Here is a 19,091-nt window from a genome sequence, read left to right as displayed (position 1 = left end):
TTAGCATTATACTCTCAGAATGCTTGCTTTATATTGTGAGCATTTATTTTTTTACAGAAATTTGTCATGTGGGTGCAAATACCAGCCATGATGGCATACGGTCACTGTTGTAAGGTTACTACAGCATTGTATCAACTGGCCGTAACAATAAAAAAAATCAAGACCGCCCAGTACTATTGTCATACATACGGCTTTGCATGTATCATGTGTCAATAAGCTGTATGCAAAAGATCACGATTATGTTTACTTGTTAATCATCTAATAAATCCTGTCTGATGAGTGCTACGAGTTTGACGAACCCTGATGACATTTTCATAAGTAAGGTATTGTGTCTGGCTGGTGGATTGATTTACAACTGGAGTCAGTTAAGTCAGGCTGTATGTCATTGATACGTTTCCGATTGCAACAGGTGGAGGAAAGTAAATAGTTTACACATTGTGTTGTAGAAGTGCTGTGACAGTTTATACAGACTCTAGGCATATATTATATGATATAATCTAGCAAGTAAAACACCTATTTTTATAACTTATTAATAATCAGGGTTTCTTGAAATGTTATAAAAATCCATTATCTGTGGGATCAGTGATTTTAAAATTTTATTAGACATGATTAAAAATTCACTAGCCCTACTTTAAGTAAGTACAATTTTACTAATAGGAATAAGCAAATATGTTGCCTAAAGGACATAAGAGCTTAAAAACACAAAGTTGGGGTGCAGGATATCCATATTTACAAAATAGACTTAAATGCAGCATTTGACAACTTGTTTTCACTACATGTAGCTGTCAGGCATGGTAATAGTAGTTATTTACTAGCCCAATATTGAATATCACTAACCATGGGAGTGGGGCTACCATAATCTAGAAACCCTGAGGCCACACTTTTTAATTTTTTTGGATTACGGATAATTTTGCCAAAATGAAAAAAAAAACAAAAAAAACCCCAGTTTTCAGCCAATTTTTTATTTTATTTTCCCGCCTACTTATGATTTTTAATGTGGCGGTGTCGGGAAATACGAAATAAATAGAAATACAAGCCTTGAAATATAAAGCTAAATCAGTATTTACAAGCCCATTCAATTCCAACTCCGTAAGATTTTGTCGGTGCACTTTCAGCTTCGATCCGGAAGTATTTTATTTGGTGCGGTGCAACCTGGAGTGGAGTGGTATATAGAAAAGTGGAATTCAATCCCATCTGAAATGGAGTGCTGAAGCATCGTTCTCTCCCTTGACATTAACAGGATTCTACCATACTGTCATACATGCAGCTATATAGCGAGGCTGATGTTATCAACAGTATTCCAGCATGGATTTTGACAGGGCAGGGTGCCGATTTAATTGTTAATGTGAATGTCATGGGTTTTTTTTTTTTTAAAGGCAAGAGCTGGATATGATTGAATGTTTAAAATTCAGTTAAAAAATATATAGCGCAATTCAAGTAATTATTATTTCATGATTTATCATATTTGAAAGTCAAACTTTGTTACACGGTCATCTAATTGTTCCATTTTAAAATGAGTAGGGTGGGACATAGTCCAGTGGTAAAGCACTCACTTGATGTGCTGTTGGTTTAGGATTGATCCCCGTTGGTGGGCCCAATGGGCTATTTCACGTTCCAGCTAGTGCACCATGAGGTATATCAAAGTTTTTGTTGAGAGAGGTCTTGAACACATACATAATTTGGTTTATAAAGACTCATGGACACAAAACCAAACTGCCCTTTAAACAACATTTATTAATTAACTAAATTTATTTTTGTGCTTATATTCACACCAAACAAAAACTAATTACATGTATATTATTCAGATATTTAGATTTTTTCATTTACAAGACAAAACTACTAGTCTACTTTACCACCCATGCCATGATCATTGTTAGAGTAACACAAACTTGAAGACATCTTCAGTCTTGAATATGCTTGTCTGAGTTGGGATACAGCATGACAGTAAACAGATAATTATAATTAATTACCACTTGGAATTATGCAATGTCTATTACTAGAGGACATTTAACCTCAAATACTGCCCTAGCTTCTCTGAGGCAATTTCTGTCCCAAATGAAAACAGTTTTGCTATGTCTATATCCAATTAAGGTTCAAACATGTGCCCTCTGGATACCACCTCTGACATCACCATTGCTGAGTCAATTTGACCCACGGTCACTTCACAAATAGCCATGTATTATTTTGCTATAGGACTGAACCATCCATCCAGTCTAGTCCAGTCCAGTCCAGTCCAGTCCAGTCCAATCGAATCCCATCCATCCATCCATCCATCCATCCATCCATCCATCCATCCATCCGTGCATTTGTTTTGTTTTTGTGCTTATATTCCATTGAAGTTCAAACATTCTTGCTTGGGCACACACATCAATTACCTGGGCAGGACAAGGATTATGTGTACATAGTGACCTTACACACAATGAGCAGTTAAACTTGGGGAGGGTTCAGTGCTAATAGCAGTCCTTGATTTTTGAAAATTATAGGCGAGTGGAAAATTGCACACCTCAATATGCTAAGGCGAGTGAAAAATCACTCTCCAAAATAAATAAAATAGGCAGTGTAGCCTATTTTGATTTTGATTGGTAAGTCTACAAAATTATCTATTAAACTAGTATTTCCCAATTTGTTCAACAAAGAGAAATACCAGTTTAACGACTGCATGGAAGCCACTGCCATGTTTTTATTATTTATTTATTTTTAATAAAAGGACCTTCCTATCAGCTAAATGAGCCAAGAAAACTGTTGATTTTTGTTAACAGTGAAAATAAATATACCCATCTATTTTACGTGCATTAAAATAATGTGCACTGTTTTTCACACTCGTCAAACTGAAATTACGTGTGCTGTATGAGCGCGATAGTACCCACGCACCGTAAAAAGCAAGGTCTGTAATAGCCTAGCCATTTAGTCTCCCCCACCTACCACCTCATGTTGTCATTTTATGTCCCTCCATCCCCCCCCCCCCCCCCCCACTACCGTGAAACTATTCATCTTTGTATATCAGTGTCTTAAAATCGGCCTTAAACATTCACATTTGAGCCGAGTATATACAATGTGTATGGTAGTACACACGTACACAAAAGGTTTCATAACAGAAATACCTCACAGGCTGTCACTTAAGTTAATACATGGTTATACCAGTTTACATGACATATATACACGGTAGTGTGCAGCATTGAAAATCTTCAAATTAGGGTATTAGACCATTTAAGACATTCTAAACTTTAATTTAATTGAAATGAAAATCATGCATGAGTTGTAGCGACAATGGTTTCATTTTTTTTTTGCCACAAGATTATTGGATGTGTAAATCAAACCTAGTATTAAATCCAATTCAAAGAGCTGAGGTGAGACTCGATTCAACTCTTTGCCTGTGAGAAATGCAAATCTTATTGAGCCATTTTCTCCATGAATGGTCAACCATACACCATGGTTCAGCTGTAGAGAAAAATGGCGTGGAATGCAGCTGTTGCTGTTTCTTTGATCATATGGTATAATATGTGAGCTAGCTTACCGTTAAAAGAATGTTAGTTTGCCCAAAGCCAATACTATATATGTAGTTCAAAATAGTTTTTTGCTTCTCTTTTTTTTCCCCCTCTTGTTTTTAATTGTAGTATACTAAAACGCAAAAGAAACGCAGGTCCTGAAAATGCAAAAGAATTGCACTTTGTAAAGCAGTATCTTTGGTGGAATTGAACCTCAACTGTGTTAAAGGACATGGCACACACCCACACCACAGTCCCACCTGCGTGTCAATTTCATTACCTGTGTGACGTCACGAATTCTCAAAACACGTTGTTTGCACGTGCTGGATCATCCGTATCATGAATCCAGTGCAAACACACTCATTGAAATGCTTATAAAGCCTACACACCTGGATTTAATCGCATAAATTCAATTTGAGTAGTGACAGACAACAGAATCACATTTTAAAAATGCCGCGACTGACGCAACTCCAGCGAGGGATGGCCATCGGGATGTTGCAAGCCGGACAGACCCGTACTGCTGTAGCCAGACAATTGGGATGTCATGTTTCGACAATCGCACGCCTTTCTCAACGTCACCAAATCACTGGATCTGTGAACGATCGACCACGCACCGGCCGCCCGAGGGTGACAACCGCAGCCCTAGACCGGTACATCCGGGTGACCCACCTTAGGAATCGGATGCTGCCAGCAGCTAACACCGCTCACCAGGTGCGTGGTCCACGTGGTCCAGTGTCCGCCGATACCGTCCGACGCCGTCTGAGGGCAGCAGGACTCCGTAACCGCCGTCCTTATGTGGGACCAATATTGACCCCTCGGCACCGCCAACAACGTCAACAGTGGGCGCAACAACATCAAAGATGGCAACGTGGCCAGTGGCAACAAGTTCTGTTTACTGATGAGAGCCGTTACAATCTTTCCAACGCTGATGGCCGAATCCGAGTATGGCGACGTCGACATGAACGTTACTCCCGACTGCTGCGTTCTGCAGGCCGACCGATGGGGCGGGGGGGGTAGTGTGATGGTGTGGGGTGGGTTCTCATTCAACCACAGAACACAACTTCATGTGTTCAGACAACGCGTTAATGCCGCCGTGTACCAAAATGACGTCATCAACAATCACGTCGTTCCCTTCTTTGCCGCTCACCCACGTGTGCGCTTGCTGCAGCAAGACAATGCCAGGCCGCACACTGCCAGGGCAACACAGGTGTTGCTGGCTCAGCACAACATCCCAACGTTGCCGTGGCCAGCCTTATCTCGGACATGGCGCCTATCGAACACGTCTGGGATGAAATCGGACGTCGCCTTCAGGCTCGCGGACAACCTCAGAATATGCAGGCGCTGGAGGCAGCATTGGTCCATGAATGGAACTCACTCCCTCAGGCATTCTTTCAACGGCTTGTCAACTCAATGAGGAGACGTTGCACTGCCTGTTTGAATGCCCAGGGTGGTCACACGCGATACTGACTTTGACAATGCTACAGGTCGTCTCTTTCACATTTTTAACATGGACCCCCACCCTACTTTATGACATGAAACAATAGCCAAAAAGGAATTCAATCAAAAATTTCCAACACCAATGTGTGCCGAATTGGTGTAGCTCCAAAATAAATGTTGAAATCTTCATTTCGTTTTGTTTTTTTAATATTTTATATCCAATTTAATGAGAACCTGCGTTTCTTTTGCGTTTTAGTATATTATGGAGGGAGAGGTTTGCAACTAAGCAAAGCTAGTACATGAGACTTGGAAAAATATAAATCATGTTTATTTGGCCTGAATTAATTTTAGTTTACATGGGCTAAGGCAAGGAAGGAAGGAAATGGTTTATTTAACGACGGCACTCAACACATTTTATTTATGGTTATATGGCGTCGGATATAATGTTAAGGACCACACAGATATGTTGATTAATTGGTCATCGGCTATTGGATGTCAAACATTTGTTAATTCTGACTCAGTCATCAGAGGAAACCTGCTACATTCTTCCTAATGCAGCAAGGGATCTTTAATATGCACTTTCCCACAGACAGGAAAACACATACCACGACCGTAACCAGTTGTGGTGCACTGGTTGGAACGTGAAAAAATCCAATCAGTTGAATGGATCCACCGAGGTAGTTCGATCCTGCGACGCAAGCACTCAACCGACTGAGCTAGATCCTGTCCCACACTACATATATATAGATATATAGTCATGTGCATGCATAAATATGACTTAACAGTTTTTGTTGACAGTTAAAATCCTGTTTGTGATTCATGAAGTCTGCATCACTTCATTGTCCAGCTGTTTTTAATTAGTCATCTGGAAGTTGCCTGGTACAGGAAGTGAAGCACTCTGTCTGAACCTTACCAATAACACTTTGTAATCGGCCTGTCCATATAATCCATAACCCCTAAATATTCCATGTGGGCCGTCTGCCACTGTTGTGCCAGATTAATTCAGAGATAGCATTGTGCACACAGCAATCAAACTGACAGAAGAAGAATTGTGATAACTAGTAGGTGTCACTTTGATTAAGTTGTGAAGCTCCTGTAATATGGTCGGTTGTTAAGTCCTGTCCACTACGGTTGATAGTTGATCTTCATTAAATTAATGGGTGGGATTTATCTCAGTCGGTTGAGTGCTCGCTTGAGCTGCTTGTGTCGCAGGATCGAACCACCTCTATGGATCCATTCAGCTGATTGGGTGTTTTGTTGTTCCAACCAGTGCACCACAACTGGTCAAAGGCCATGGTATGTGCTTTCCTGTCTGTGGGAAGGTGCACATAAAAGATCCCTTTTTGCATTAGGAAAAATGTAGCGAGTTTCCTCTGATGACTAAGTGTCAGATTTACCAAATGTTTGACATCCAATAGCCGATGATGAATTGATAATGTGCTGCAGTGGTGTCGTTAAACACAAAACAAATAAAAATCATTAGGTTACGGTGAGCTGTATAGTAAGGCAGAGTCTACTTTGAAAGGACAAACTATTATTAAAAGACTTGTATAAGTTGTAATGAACTCCACTACTAACATGGTCCCTTCATGTTGTCCATTGCTAATAATGTATATTTGAACAGGGTTCAACATAGGAAATAAAATATGACCTGCTGTTATTTTTTATTTTTTTAAAATGGGCCAAAAGAAATATGGCTTGCTAAAATATATATGGCCTGCTGGAAATAAAGACAGCTCGTGTTGAGTTAGGCCTAGATCTGCCACTCGCCAAATTTGGCGAACTTTTCTGATCGCCCTGTGAGTGGAGGGTCGGGGACAGTGTGTGGAAAATTAGGACCCCTGAGATGTATTTTAGCATTATTAAATTAAAATATAACAGAATCACTAGCTTGGCCTTGGGTAAATAGACGATGAGATGAGCGTACATAAATTTTTTGGGTTAATTTTAGCGGGTTAATTTCTTATGGACCCAAGAAATTGATATTGACAGTCCAAGGGCTGAGGTCAATATCAATTTATTGGTATCATATTTATAAACCTATTGCCCTCACTGAGGCCAAGAACCGAGGTCAACATCAATTTCTTAGGTTAATAAAACATGATATTGGTGCCTCGCTTATGGGTCAATAGTGGCCTAATTATTTTATGAATTAAAACTCATATGCTAATAGGTGTATTCTTAAAATATCTGCAAAATATTTTCTGAGCTTCATATGAATTGACAAAATCCTATGATGTGACACGACAAGCACAGGAATGTGGAAGTAAACATTTAAAATTAATGTTCTGTTATGCTGCGAACTCATTAATTAGATGCAATTTTGTTTCCTCTTTGTTTTATTTCCAAGGATAAATCTATGAGGGCAATATCACTTTCATGGCACAATATTTCACACAAACCGTCATTCTGTTCGCGTGACGCTTACACAACTTTAAATTAACACAAACTGCCAATCGGTTATGTAGTGAACATTTACATTCTAAAATTCAAAGTTCCCAAACATCAGAATTTTAATAGCTATGTAAATATAATTCGTTAACAAAAACAACCGGTTAGCTTAATGAAAATCATGCGATAAGCTATATTTATGGAAAGTCATGTGATAAAAATACAGATTTAATAATATATATACAGAACTTCAAATACGTTGTTTTCGCTTCCTATTAATTGCACAAGTTTATTTTGTGCAAGAATGTTCTTTCGCAAAATAAACAAGTGCAATAAATAGAAGCGAAAACAACATATGTGAAGTTCTGTATTTATTACATACCTTCTTGTATGTTTTTACAAAAACTTTTTTAATTTAACGTAATAACAACACTTAGTTAAATCTATGATCAAACTCTCTTCATGGATTTACTTAGTATTAAGAAACATACTCTATGGCAGCCTTGTGTAATATTTCAATTATGATGTGACGTAATTTGTAAATCATATATGATGTCAGTAAATAAAAGGCACTAACTGCAGTAAAAATAAAAAGGGAATTCCCCATTTAAAAGTTCTTGTCCTGATTGCACATATGTGTGATATAAAATAAATTTATCACACTGTTTCAAAATGTCTTTATCACTATAATAAGATTGAATAGGTATGTAATAAAAATTATTTATTAGTGTATGGTACATGTTCTGGTCCCCCAATATCTTGTTTCTGCTATTTTGCTTAAAAATAAATGACAGTCACAGGACATCACATACCCCAGGTAGTTGCACTAGATACATTCATTCAATTGTGCTTTGATATTATCTACATGTCCATTCAGGATGTACATTTTTAAGTTTCCAGAGATAAAAGTTTTCCTGTTTTGAGACAGGAAGTAAGTGATAAAGGAATTACTCAACGTACTGTTTGGAATATATGTACTTGACAACAGATAGTATGTACTTGACAACAGATAGTCTATGAAACAGCTATGTAGTCTATGAAATGTTATTGAAAACTACTTGAAATACATGCAGACCAACAGAGGGTGATAACATATAAAAGAGTGAATATGAATGGGTATTCAGTAAGGTACACAATGTTGACTTTGACAGTATTTGTTCAAGTTACATGTATCTCAAATGGTCACATTGATTTATGGTTAGGCCAAAAAACGTTATACACTTTAAAAAACCCGACACAACTAGAGCACATTGATTTATTAATCATCAGTTATTGGATATCGAGCATTTGATAATTTTTCACATATAGTCTTAGAGAGGAAACGTGGTTCATTTGACCATTAGTAGTAAGGGATCTTGTATATGCACCATCCCAACGACATGATAACACATACTACAGCCTTATACCAGTTGTATTGCACTGTCTGGAATGAGAAATAGTCCAGTGAGCCCACAGATGGGGATTGATCCTAGAGCAACTATGCATCAGGCTCCATATTCATAAACGTACTTAAGTCAATATTTATCGACATACTTAAAGTATGTATTTAAGTATCATATTTTGACTTAAGTACGTTTATGAATACGCAGCCAGGCGAACGTTTTTACCACTGCCCCATTATATACTAAGTCACTGTCTAGTCAGACCAAAGTTTCAGAATTGATTTTTGATTTTCTTTTTTATTCTTTTTCTTTTTTCTTTCGGGGGGTGGGTGTATTTGGGTTTAAATAAAAAATAAAACATTATTTACTCATCTGCCTTGGTCCATCCTCATTTGCCTTAATACCCTAAATTCTTTTGTTCACAAGTTCCATATCTAACCAAGGCAACTTTTACAACTTTGCTCCCAAATGTTTTAAAAACAAGCCCTGCCACTCATTCAGAGCAACGCTGCTTATTTCAGCACCAGTTGTTTGTGAAGTAATAACTTCGACCTTTAACTTCATTTGGACCCACAGTGTAATAGTGTGTCACAATATTGTTATTTGAGGTGTGTGGTATTACTTCTGGTATAGATGATGCTGTTGCAGCTATATCTTGAAAAACCCCAAATATTGATCAGATATCAGTAATATATACCGGTATTACGTACATATTATATTATACAAGGTTTCTGCCAGAGGGTAAAACGGGTATGGCGCCATACCCAAAATGTTTGGCAGATTTAATTTTTTTAAGTTTAACTTTTTGACAAAATTAATTCTCTTATCATTACTTTATGATTTTCTTGCCCCTAACCCTAAACTTAACCCATTTTCTTTCTGGGGGAAGCCCCTATACCTCCAGTTGACTGGTTGCATTCGATTCCATAGTGCCATAAACAAAAAAATTATTTCTGGCAAACCCCCCCCCCCCCCCCCACACACAAACACACACAAACACACTCACGCTCACTCGCACACTCGCACACACACACACACACACACACACACACACTCACACACACTCTCACACACTCACTCTCTCACTCTCACTCTCATTTCTACTGATTAGATGCTTTGTGACAAAAAATAGTGTGGCCTCTAATGACCATTCAGGGAACATTTTCAGTATATCACATCGCTATTTGCATAGATGCAAGTTTTAGAGATCGCTACACCATTTTAAAACATTAAAACAGTAGTTGCGAAACAATGTTTTCACTGCCTGCTACCGACCGCGGTCGGGCTGCTGGTGCTCCCTTGCACTTGCCAGCATGGACGGCCCCCTCTCCCACCCACCCCCAATCCATTTCCTGTTCAGAATGGAGGAGCCGGCCAAGGCCGACACCTGCACCCATGACAGGCATGCGCTACAACAGCTTGTTCTGAATGTGCACGTAAACCCTATGACCTGACCTAATCAATTTTCAAATGACTAGAATATTGCTAATCAAGATTTTAAAAACTAAATCTTTCCTGCAGTTGGCTAGCTGTTTATAGTCGACTGTTTGTACCAATATATCTGTATATATTAGGTTTTGAGGTTTTGGGGATTTATTTATCTACCGCAGACTGAAACAAACCTTTTTTTAAAGGACAATATTGAAGAAATAACCAGTTGTCTGCATACATTGTACATTGTACTCGTTTTCCCATGACCATTTCTGTTAACACCATTTGCACCATGTACGTTTTCACCTGCCATTGTTTCATGGTGACACATACATTGTCCTGAAAACGAGTATGCATGTCTTCCTGGCTATAAATACTTTCCCCTAGTCCTCTCTGCTCCAAATCCATGTGCACGAACCCACGTATACACACACACACACGATTTTGCTCCCAGTGGTCAAGTGGGTGTCTCGTGATCTACACTTGTTTGTCATAGCTCTGGCCTAAATCAGGAAGTATATTATTTCATCTGGTGTTTACTATCAAATTCACTGACTGAATCTCTCCTGTCAGCAAATTGAGATTATCATTTACTTGGTACAGGTAGGTAGAAAACATTTTACTGGCAATTACACTTTGAAGTACATGTAATAGATTGAGAATTTAAAAATAATTGGTATTTATGTAGTGTCGTGTAGTTGTTAGCAGGTATTTGTAGAGGTGTAGTAATTTGTGTTGATGTTTTACTTTGGCCATGACCCATCTGTGAGGTAAAGTTTTAGAAAATTTGAGTTAGGTTCTAGATTTGTATATAAGTCTATGGAATATAGTTACTATTTTTATTTATTTTTACTAATTTACTTTAGAGACATAGTACAACTGTATACACAGACTCCACTGCGAACACATGCCTGGGTAAAACCTTGACACTCTCATTGTTATTGAAGTACATGGATGTTGACATAATGCTATTTGGAGGTTAACCATTTCTCACCAGGCTTTCTGCCCGAAAATAATAATAAGGGTGCGCAATGAAAACAAAACAGACTGAGTGTCCTGACCAGGTGCCTGAGGTGCTTATGGGTTTGAAATGTAAAAAAATTTATCAATGCATTTCATTTGCTTTGACAACTTTTAAACATCTATTCTCTTACTATATCGTCCATCTAAAAATTACAAAAATATATGTAGTAATTTCCGAGATTTTAGAGTGTAATTTTACCCTCTGGCAGAAACACTGCTTACAGAAACTAGATCAAACATTTCCTATGGGTTCTTTAAAAAAAACCCCAAACATAAACAGTTTGGTGTAGTCCATTTTAATAATGTAACTGACATGGATATTATTTGTTTTAACCACCAACACTCACGATTGTGTCTCCATCATCAGTATCATCATAAACATACAGCTGTTTCGTTTTCAGCCAGCAGACGGCTAAATTGTCAGGTTATGTTTCCAACTCGGTCATCTAAGTTATTCTCATTGTAGACTAAATCTTTCTAAACAGGCCCACATGCAGAATGTAAAAAATAAATGTGTAGGGTGTGTAACTCCATTAAGCACCTTGTTGGTGTTTACATTATAAAATGTTGTCACTGTTGTACCTGGGATGCACCCTCCCTAGGAACATGCCTGCTAAATTCACTTTTGTACCTCTTAATAAGTATAAAGTGTTTATCAATAACTATCATACTATATATAGCCAAATTTTTAAATGTGAAGAGGTATTTTTAAACAAATATTGCCTCAGCAGGTTTCCTTTCTTAATTTATCTCTGTGGTTCTTAACCTTATGTCCGATGCCATATAACAATAATTAAAATTAGTTGAGTGCATCATTAAACCAAATTAATTTCTTTCTCTCTGCAAACATTCCTTTTCTTTTTTAATAGCCGGTGATTAAACATTGTTCCGAGATGTTTTTAAAGCAAACATTCATCTTGTCCCTCTTTCTATGTCATATAGCCACAATTAAAATGAGTTGAGTGCAACCAGTGTTCGAAATAAGCACTTGTCTGTTTCTCCTGACAAGTAAAAATGTGTTTGAACAAACAAATTTTACCTCATTGGTTGTCCTATGGACAAGTAAAACTTTCTATGCAGTTTCCTTTTAAGCAGTTAAAAACATCATCCTTGCACTTGTATGAAACAACCATTTATTTGAATAAGTGAAAATATTGGCTGACAAGTAGATTTTTAGATAAACTGTTCTGGTTGACTAGTGAACAATTTTGCTTATTTCTATCACTGGCATCATTAATAAAATTCATTTCTTTCTTTCTGTGCAAACATTTCTTTTCTTTCTTTTAATAGCCGGTAATTAAACACTGTTACAAGATGTTGGTAAACCGAACATTCCTTTTTAACTGTTTCACAGTTGAAATACATGTACAGCAACATGTGCCTTCGTGTAGTAGTAGGTCTGTAGATGTGGAATGAATGGTGTCAAGATGGACAATGCAGTAGTCACAGTGGAAAGCTTCCTTCCCTCCACATAGATGTGTCTCATCCGGTTTAACTTAGTCACTTGTTTGCTTAAACTGAGCTGCAGAATGGGACAAATGCCTCGTTCTGCATGCACAGATGTATATTTGTGTGTGTGGAAAAGTGGGTCAGTGTTGATGGGCTAAGTCTGTGATAGCATGGCCACAGCATGCTTACAGCCACAAAGAACACATTCAGAGTCCCTGGGTTGCTGTGTGAATTGCAAAGCCATGATTCTAACCATGACAAATGTCCCATAGAAAATGAAAGAAATCCTTTTTCTTGTTTTTTTCTCTGTATTGAATGCCAGTGTTTTGTCTAAGAGGTTTAAGATAGCTTCATGGCTCTCACTGATATCTTTGACCTTGTGTTGTCAAAGGTAATGGTTTATAATTGCTGCTGTGTCTGCTGGAATGTGTTTTAATGATATAATACATCCATTACTGCCAATGGAAAGGTAATTTATGTTGTAGCAAGGTGATCTCTTTGTTCCTGCTGACACTGTAGACTGATGTAGTTACCATATACAGGTATGTGACATCTAACAGTGTTTATGATATATCTAGATGTATGTGTCAAGATACCACTAAACAAGTAATGTTTTTTTTGTTTTTTTTCCCCCACCTTGTCCTTTTACAAAATGGCCTAATAATGTTTTCAGTTAGATTCCCATAACATCAGACTTGTAGATGTGTTCTCTGATATTGAGCAACATCTATTAGAAATTATTATTTATTTGCCCATATAATAATTATGTATTAATTGGCATCAAATTTTTCATTAGTCACTTAGCTCATTGTTAAAAAAAAAGAGGATTCTCATGTATTGATGTAAAGTGGGAATCCATAACGATTCTGGTAGAATTTGATGAGAAAAAGAGGCCTGAAATTTGGTGGGGGTTTTGTTTTGTTTTTTTAAGATCTCTTTACACTTTAGGGTCTTTATTTAGATCTTGGGATGGAATGTAGCCCAGTGGTAAAGCAGTCGATTTGGGATTGATCTCTATCAGTTGGCTCATTGGACTATTTTTTGTTCCAGCCAGTGCACCACGACTGGTATACCAAAGTCAGTGGTATGTGCTATCCTGTCTTTGGGATGGTGCATATAAAAGATCCCTTGCTACTAAAGAAACAATGTAGTGGATTTCCTCTCTTAAGACTACATGTCAAAATTACCAAATATTTGACATCCAATAGCCGATGAGTCAATGTGCACTTTATTTAAAAAAAAAAAATCTTTGTACACTTTTTGTTAATCTCTGTAAATGTTTTCTTCTTCAGGTTGACCAGTGTTTGAAGTGTTAGTTACTTCGCGGCATATAAATCCCTCATCAGAATGTCCAAGACTGACAAAAAAGTTGACCCCACCATCCTGAAGAGCATCTCGAGCGCAGACCCCAAGAAACTGCACCATGTGAGCACCGAGGAGAAGAATCCTCTTCCTTCTAAAGCAGGTCAGTGTGTCTCTTGTTGTACATCCTTGAGGTGTCATCATCTTCTACAGTGAAGTACAGACTTGTGCAATATCCAAATCCAAACACTCCTGTCATGCTCATATCAATTTACGATTTAGGCATGTCCACCCTGGGCACAGCCCCTGACATCGCCAAATTCCAAATATTTTTAACATGCCCACATCCTTTCAAGGTTCAGGCATGTCTACTCTGGACTCAAAATCCGACATCACCAGTGACTGAGCCCAAGGCAGTGTGTGGAATATCTGCTAACTCCAAATATTTCTAACATGTGCATATCCTTCAAGGTTAAAGGTTCAGACATGTCCCTCCCCCCCCCCCCCCCCCCCCCCCCCCCCTGTTCAAGGTTCAAACATGTTGTCTCCCCCTCCCCCAATCCCTGGCAAGACCAGCGTTTTGGCCCCAAGGCAGAAGGCAGAAGGTGGAATATCAGGAAGTGGTGTCTTATTATTCTTGTTGCACATACTTGCTTAACACAGAGCATGTTGTATTAGCCAGTTTGAGAAGATTGAGAGGTGACCTTTAATCAGGTTAAATAAACCAACAACTGGTCATCTTTACTGATTATTATAACTTCCATGCCGGCTTTGTTTTGTAGATTGTATTACAGGTTAATTAATTTGTTTAGGAAGGTACTTAATTAATATTCTTTGAATAATCAACCATCTAATTCACAGCTTAATGATATGCCCAACACCTTGTCTTTAATATACAAATATACAAAGCTTTTTAACATTACTATTAATTATTTGAACAGTAGCTTTATATGACCATGTGTGACTGTACATACTAATAACCTGTATGTATCTTTACACCGACTTTGTGTGTTGTTGTTTCTTAACTGCTTGTAGCCTTATCTAGACATCATCTATTTACGTGCCCCTCCATCTACTTTATGTTCAGACATGCCTCTCCTAGGTATAGACTGTCACTCAGACTTCAACATGGATCCTACCCTTGGGCAGAAGGTGCTTATCATTATCATTATTAATAATCATGCCATTATCAGTGTTCATTATCTTTTCAAATACCAGTAATCGCTGTCCTAATTCTGTCCCAGGTCAAGCCACTGGCCAAGCCAGAGACTGAACCTGAGACAGACATGCCCTAAACCATATTTGTATAGAGGCACATTAATAGTTCCGAGTCCGATTCTGTTCCAAGTCTTATAAGTTCTAAAATTGTTTTGTAGCTACACTGTACATATGTAGTCATTTTCATCAGGGTTTCTGCCAGAGGGTAAAACGGGTATGACACCATGCCCAAATTGTTTTGAAGATATATTTTTTTTTTTAGTTAACCTTTTGACAAAATTAATTACTCTTTATCATTACTGTGTGATTTTCTTAACCCTAACCCTAAATGTAACCCATTTTCTTTCATGGGGAGGCCCCCATTCCCCCTATTGACTGTGGTTGCATTCAGTTCCATATCGCCATACCCAAAATATTTTCTGGCAGAAACTCTTCATACATGTAGTTTCATCATGGTCATTTAGTCATATTATAATCTTTAAATTAGTTAGTTTGGTCACAGTGGTATAGTGATTAATCCATATGGTTTAAGGTTGGAAGATACTGGGTTCACTTCTCTGTACCAACTCCAACCCAAAGTGACTTTCAAGGCAACTACACTTAACTTGTTTCTCATTAACCAAGTAACTATTGACCACTGTTCTAGACGGTGCAAAACATCCTGAATTATGTTTTTATTTTAAATACAAATGATGGAGAGAAATACTTAAGTTAATTTGTACAGGGCAGTGGTCTTCTTGAATGAATATAAACTAAAAATCTATAAAATTTTGCGAGTTACAAAGTACTGCGAAACTTGTACAAGACAACGGAGTGCAGTACTTTATCTCTGTGCAATTTAAGAAATTAAAAAAGTAAAATATATCACTACTATCAAACATGTTTCTTTTAATTTAGCTTCTGCCCTATACACTATTTTCAAAATGTTACCTGAAGCAATGAGTGGATAAATTCACACAGACAAACCGGTAATATGTATTCATTTAACACTTAACACCAACTTTCCAATTAATTAAAACTAAACACATGGTATGAACTTTCACTGTAGCTTGTTGCTAAAACAACGTGCTTGTGTTTTTTGTAATGTAACTCATCAGCTGAGGTTGCAATACTTTATACATGCAGGTTTGGCCAATATTGACCATTCACAATACTTCCATGATGCAATACATAATACATTTACAGTCACGTTTACTGATAGTGAATAATGGCCGACCATCTCCAAGGAAGGAAAATCATGGTTGGTGGGTGGGTCATTGATCCTGACATTGTCCATTGTAGGCACATTTCTGGGTGAACGATACGTGTATATATGAGTAACATTCAACGAGGAAGTATATATATATATATGTTACCTGAGGTTAGATTTAATCATGAAAGGTGTATGGTATTTATTATTGCATTGACATATTGATTGAACAGGATGTTTAACCTTTTGTTTAATTTACAAAAGAGCAGTGCATATATGTATTTGACTGTTCAGAGAGGGTTATTAGGTGACAGTTACTGCAAACAGGATAATACATTTTTTATCAGTAGTATAAATCTCTCACCTTTAATCAGTTTGAATCTAGAACCATATTTCAAAACACATAACTAGAGGATGGCTGTTATGAACCGTATATATTACAAAACACATAACCAGGATGACTTTTATTGGTTTATCCATCATTGTAACAAGATAAATGCCAGTTAAGCACAATCCACTGTTCTGTAATGATTTATATGCGACATGTTTGCATAACTGTATTTTGTTCTGTTTGAATGTCTCTTTTCTCATAAAGGATTCAGAATTGATCATGGGGGTGGAGCTGGGGGAGGTTTTAAAAAAATTATTATGTATTATTAAAACCATAGAAAAGATGTGGCAGACCCAATATGCATACAGTAATTACAGTACAGTGTGCAACTTTGAGGAAAGTCTGGGAGTACCAGGCTCGCAAAAATCATGTAGGACTCTCTAACTTGGCTAACATACGAGCCTGCATGGCTCGTAAAAATGATTTGTACAAATTACATTGATTCTTCGAAATGACAGTCAACATATATCTCAAAATCCCTGGGAAACCCAGTCTTGAATAACGATCTTTTCCATGGTTTCATGCAAAACATTTAGTGTATTTTCTGTTCCACTGGAGACACATGGTAGGGCTCTCTGGGTTGGTGGCGGGATCTAAACATTTGTAGATAGGGAGTCCTTAAATGACACTTAATTTTTTAAAACCAAAATTGCACATTGCAGTACCTAATAGGTTATAGTGTTGGGAAATGGTTGTCATTTCATCATTGATCATCGGTTACCATCGGTTTGTACCAACCAATTGACTTTCGATGATACAGTCCGCTATAGAAATTATACCTGCTTAAAGGGACATAACTAGTTTCAGGCCATGAAAAAAATAACACCAAGTTAAGTTAATCTAAAAACCTGTAACACATTTGGATAAAGTTACACTTGAGTGAAACATGAGTCTGTGACTTTGAAATGGTGAAATACGCTCTAAAAATAGACTAAAACTCGACTCCATAATTGTTACCTCTCGGACGCACGCGCGTTTTTAAAAATATGATAAATGCGTTTTGTGATATTAAAAACATCAGGATAACCAAAAACACTTCGAATGTACGGAAATGAATAATCTAAACAATAAAATCTAAGTAAAGTATGATTTCAGTTATCAAAAACGGCTCTAATAGTAAAACTTATGCCTTTAGTGTTTAAAAACTAGGGTATGTCCCTTTAAGGACTTGAGTATTAGGATCATGACCTATATTGTTGTCTAATAGGATAGACGTCTAATAGGATAGACGTCTAATAGGATAGACATTACGAGGGTTTCTGCCAGAGGGTAAAATAGGTATGGCGCCATACCCAAATTTTTGGGCATATTTTTTTTTTTTTAATTAACTTTTTGACAAAATTAATTGCTCTTATCATTACTGTATGATTTGTTTAACACTAACCCTAAACTTAAACTATTTTATTTCTTGGGGAGGCCCCTCATACCCCCCTGTTGAATTCGATTCCATAGCGCTTTACCCAAAAATTTCTTTCTGGCATAAACACTGCTTACAGATTGTTAATTTTACAGGTAACACCTGTTAAATTAATGTGTATGTGTTTTTCTTTATCTTTTTCCATAAAACCAAACCCAAAACACCATATAAATTTTACATGAAATCCATTATTCAAACTATAGGATGGCAGCAGCGGGTTTCCTCTCTCAATATCTGTGTGGTCCTTAACCATATCTCTGATGCCATATAACCGTAAATAAAATGTGTTGAGTGCATCATTAAATAAAACATTTCTTTTTTTCTGTATCAAATCTTCATGTTCAGCCAACAGCTGGTTCAGTTGTCACCTACTATAGGCAATTCTGGTACCTACATTTGTTTCCATGTTTTTAATTAACTTTTAATAAATAGCTTTAGTTTGAGGGGTGGTTTGCTGCAGTTGTGTTACTACTTTGTAAGATTGTATTTCATTTTATACTGAAAAGGCTGGTGCATGGTTCTATTTTTATAATAGTATATTTGAAAAAATAAGAATGTACCAATGTACATAATGGAAAAAGCAAATTGTAAAGGTTTTTTTAAATTGCAATGGCAATTATTTAGCAGAACCCATAACTGTGGCATGATCATAATATAAAACTGTTTTTCTTCATGTTGTTTACATGCTTAATTATGTTATTGGTGACAGTCATTTGGTTTTGTGTTTTTTGCTTTTCTAGTTATTTTACTGCAGTTAGCTTGCTAGAGGCTTGATTTATTAAAGGTGTTAATGTTTCCAGCCATGTTTAATAAGATTTTTAATTTTAACAGTTTAAATTTTTGTTATTGTTACATTTTTGGTTTAAAAAGAAATAATAAAATAAAAATTAATAATTGTAACATGCAAGGAGAGGCCACAATACAAACTGGTTTGCCTGTTAGCCAACATCAAAACTGTTTATATTGTATGACTAGT

The 19,091-nt window shown here is 37.0% G+C and overlaps 1 protein-coding gene across 4 annotated transcripts in view; it reads left to right on the top strand.

Moving 5' to 3' along the window:
• Positions 1–19,091, top strand: part of LOC121375103 (thymosin beta-like) — a 77,026-nt gene that overhangs the window by 20,151 nt on the left and 37,784 nt on the right. For 3 of the 4 annotated variants that reach the window (XM_041502346.1, XM_041502345.1, XM_041502343.1), the window contains exon 2: positions 13,891–14,063. In XM_041502346.1, coding sequence (XP_041358280.1) covers positions 13,946–14,063 — 118 coding nt within the window. In that variant the 5' untranslated portion in view covers positions 13,891–13,945. Of the gene's footprint in view, positions 1–10,551; positions 10,730–13,890; positions 14,064–19,091 lie in introns of those variants that run through there. The other variant, XM_041502344.1, reaches the window with a different exon arrangement.

The sequence above is a fragment of the Gigantopelta aegis genome, chromosome 6 (assembly GCF_016097555.1).
Source record: "Gigantopelta aegis isolate Gae_Host chromosome 6, Gae_host_genome, whole genome shotgun sequence".
Classification (NCBI taxonomy): domain Eukaryota; kingdom Metazoa; phylum Mollusca; class Gastropoda; order Neomphalida; family Peltospiridae; genus Gigantopelta; species Gigantopelta aegis.
Note: the sequence above shows the minus strand (reverse complement) of the source record. Positions and strands in the feature narration are given on the sequence as shown.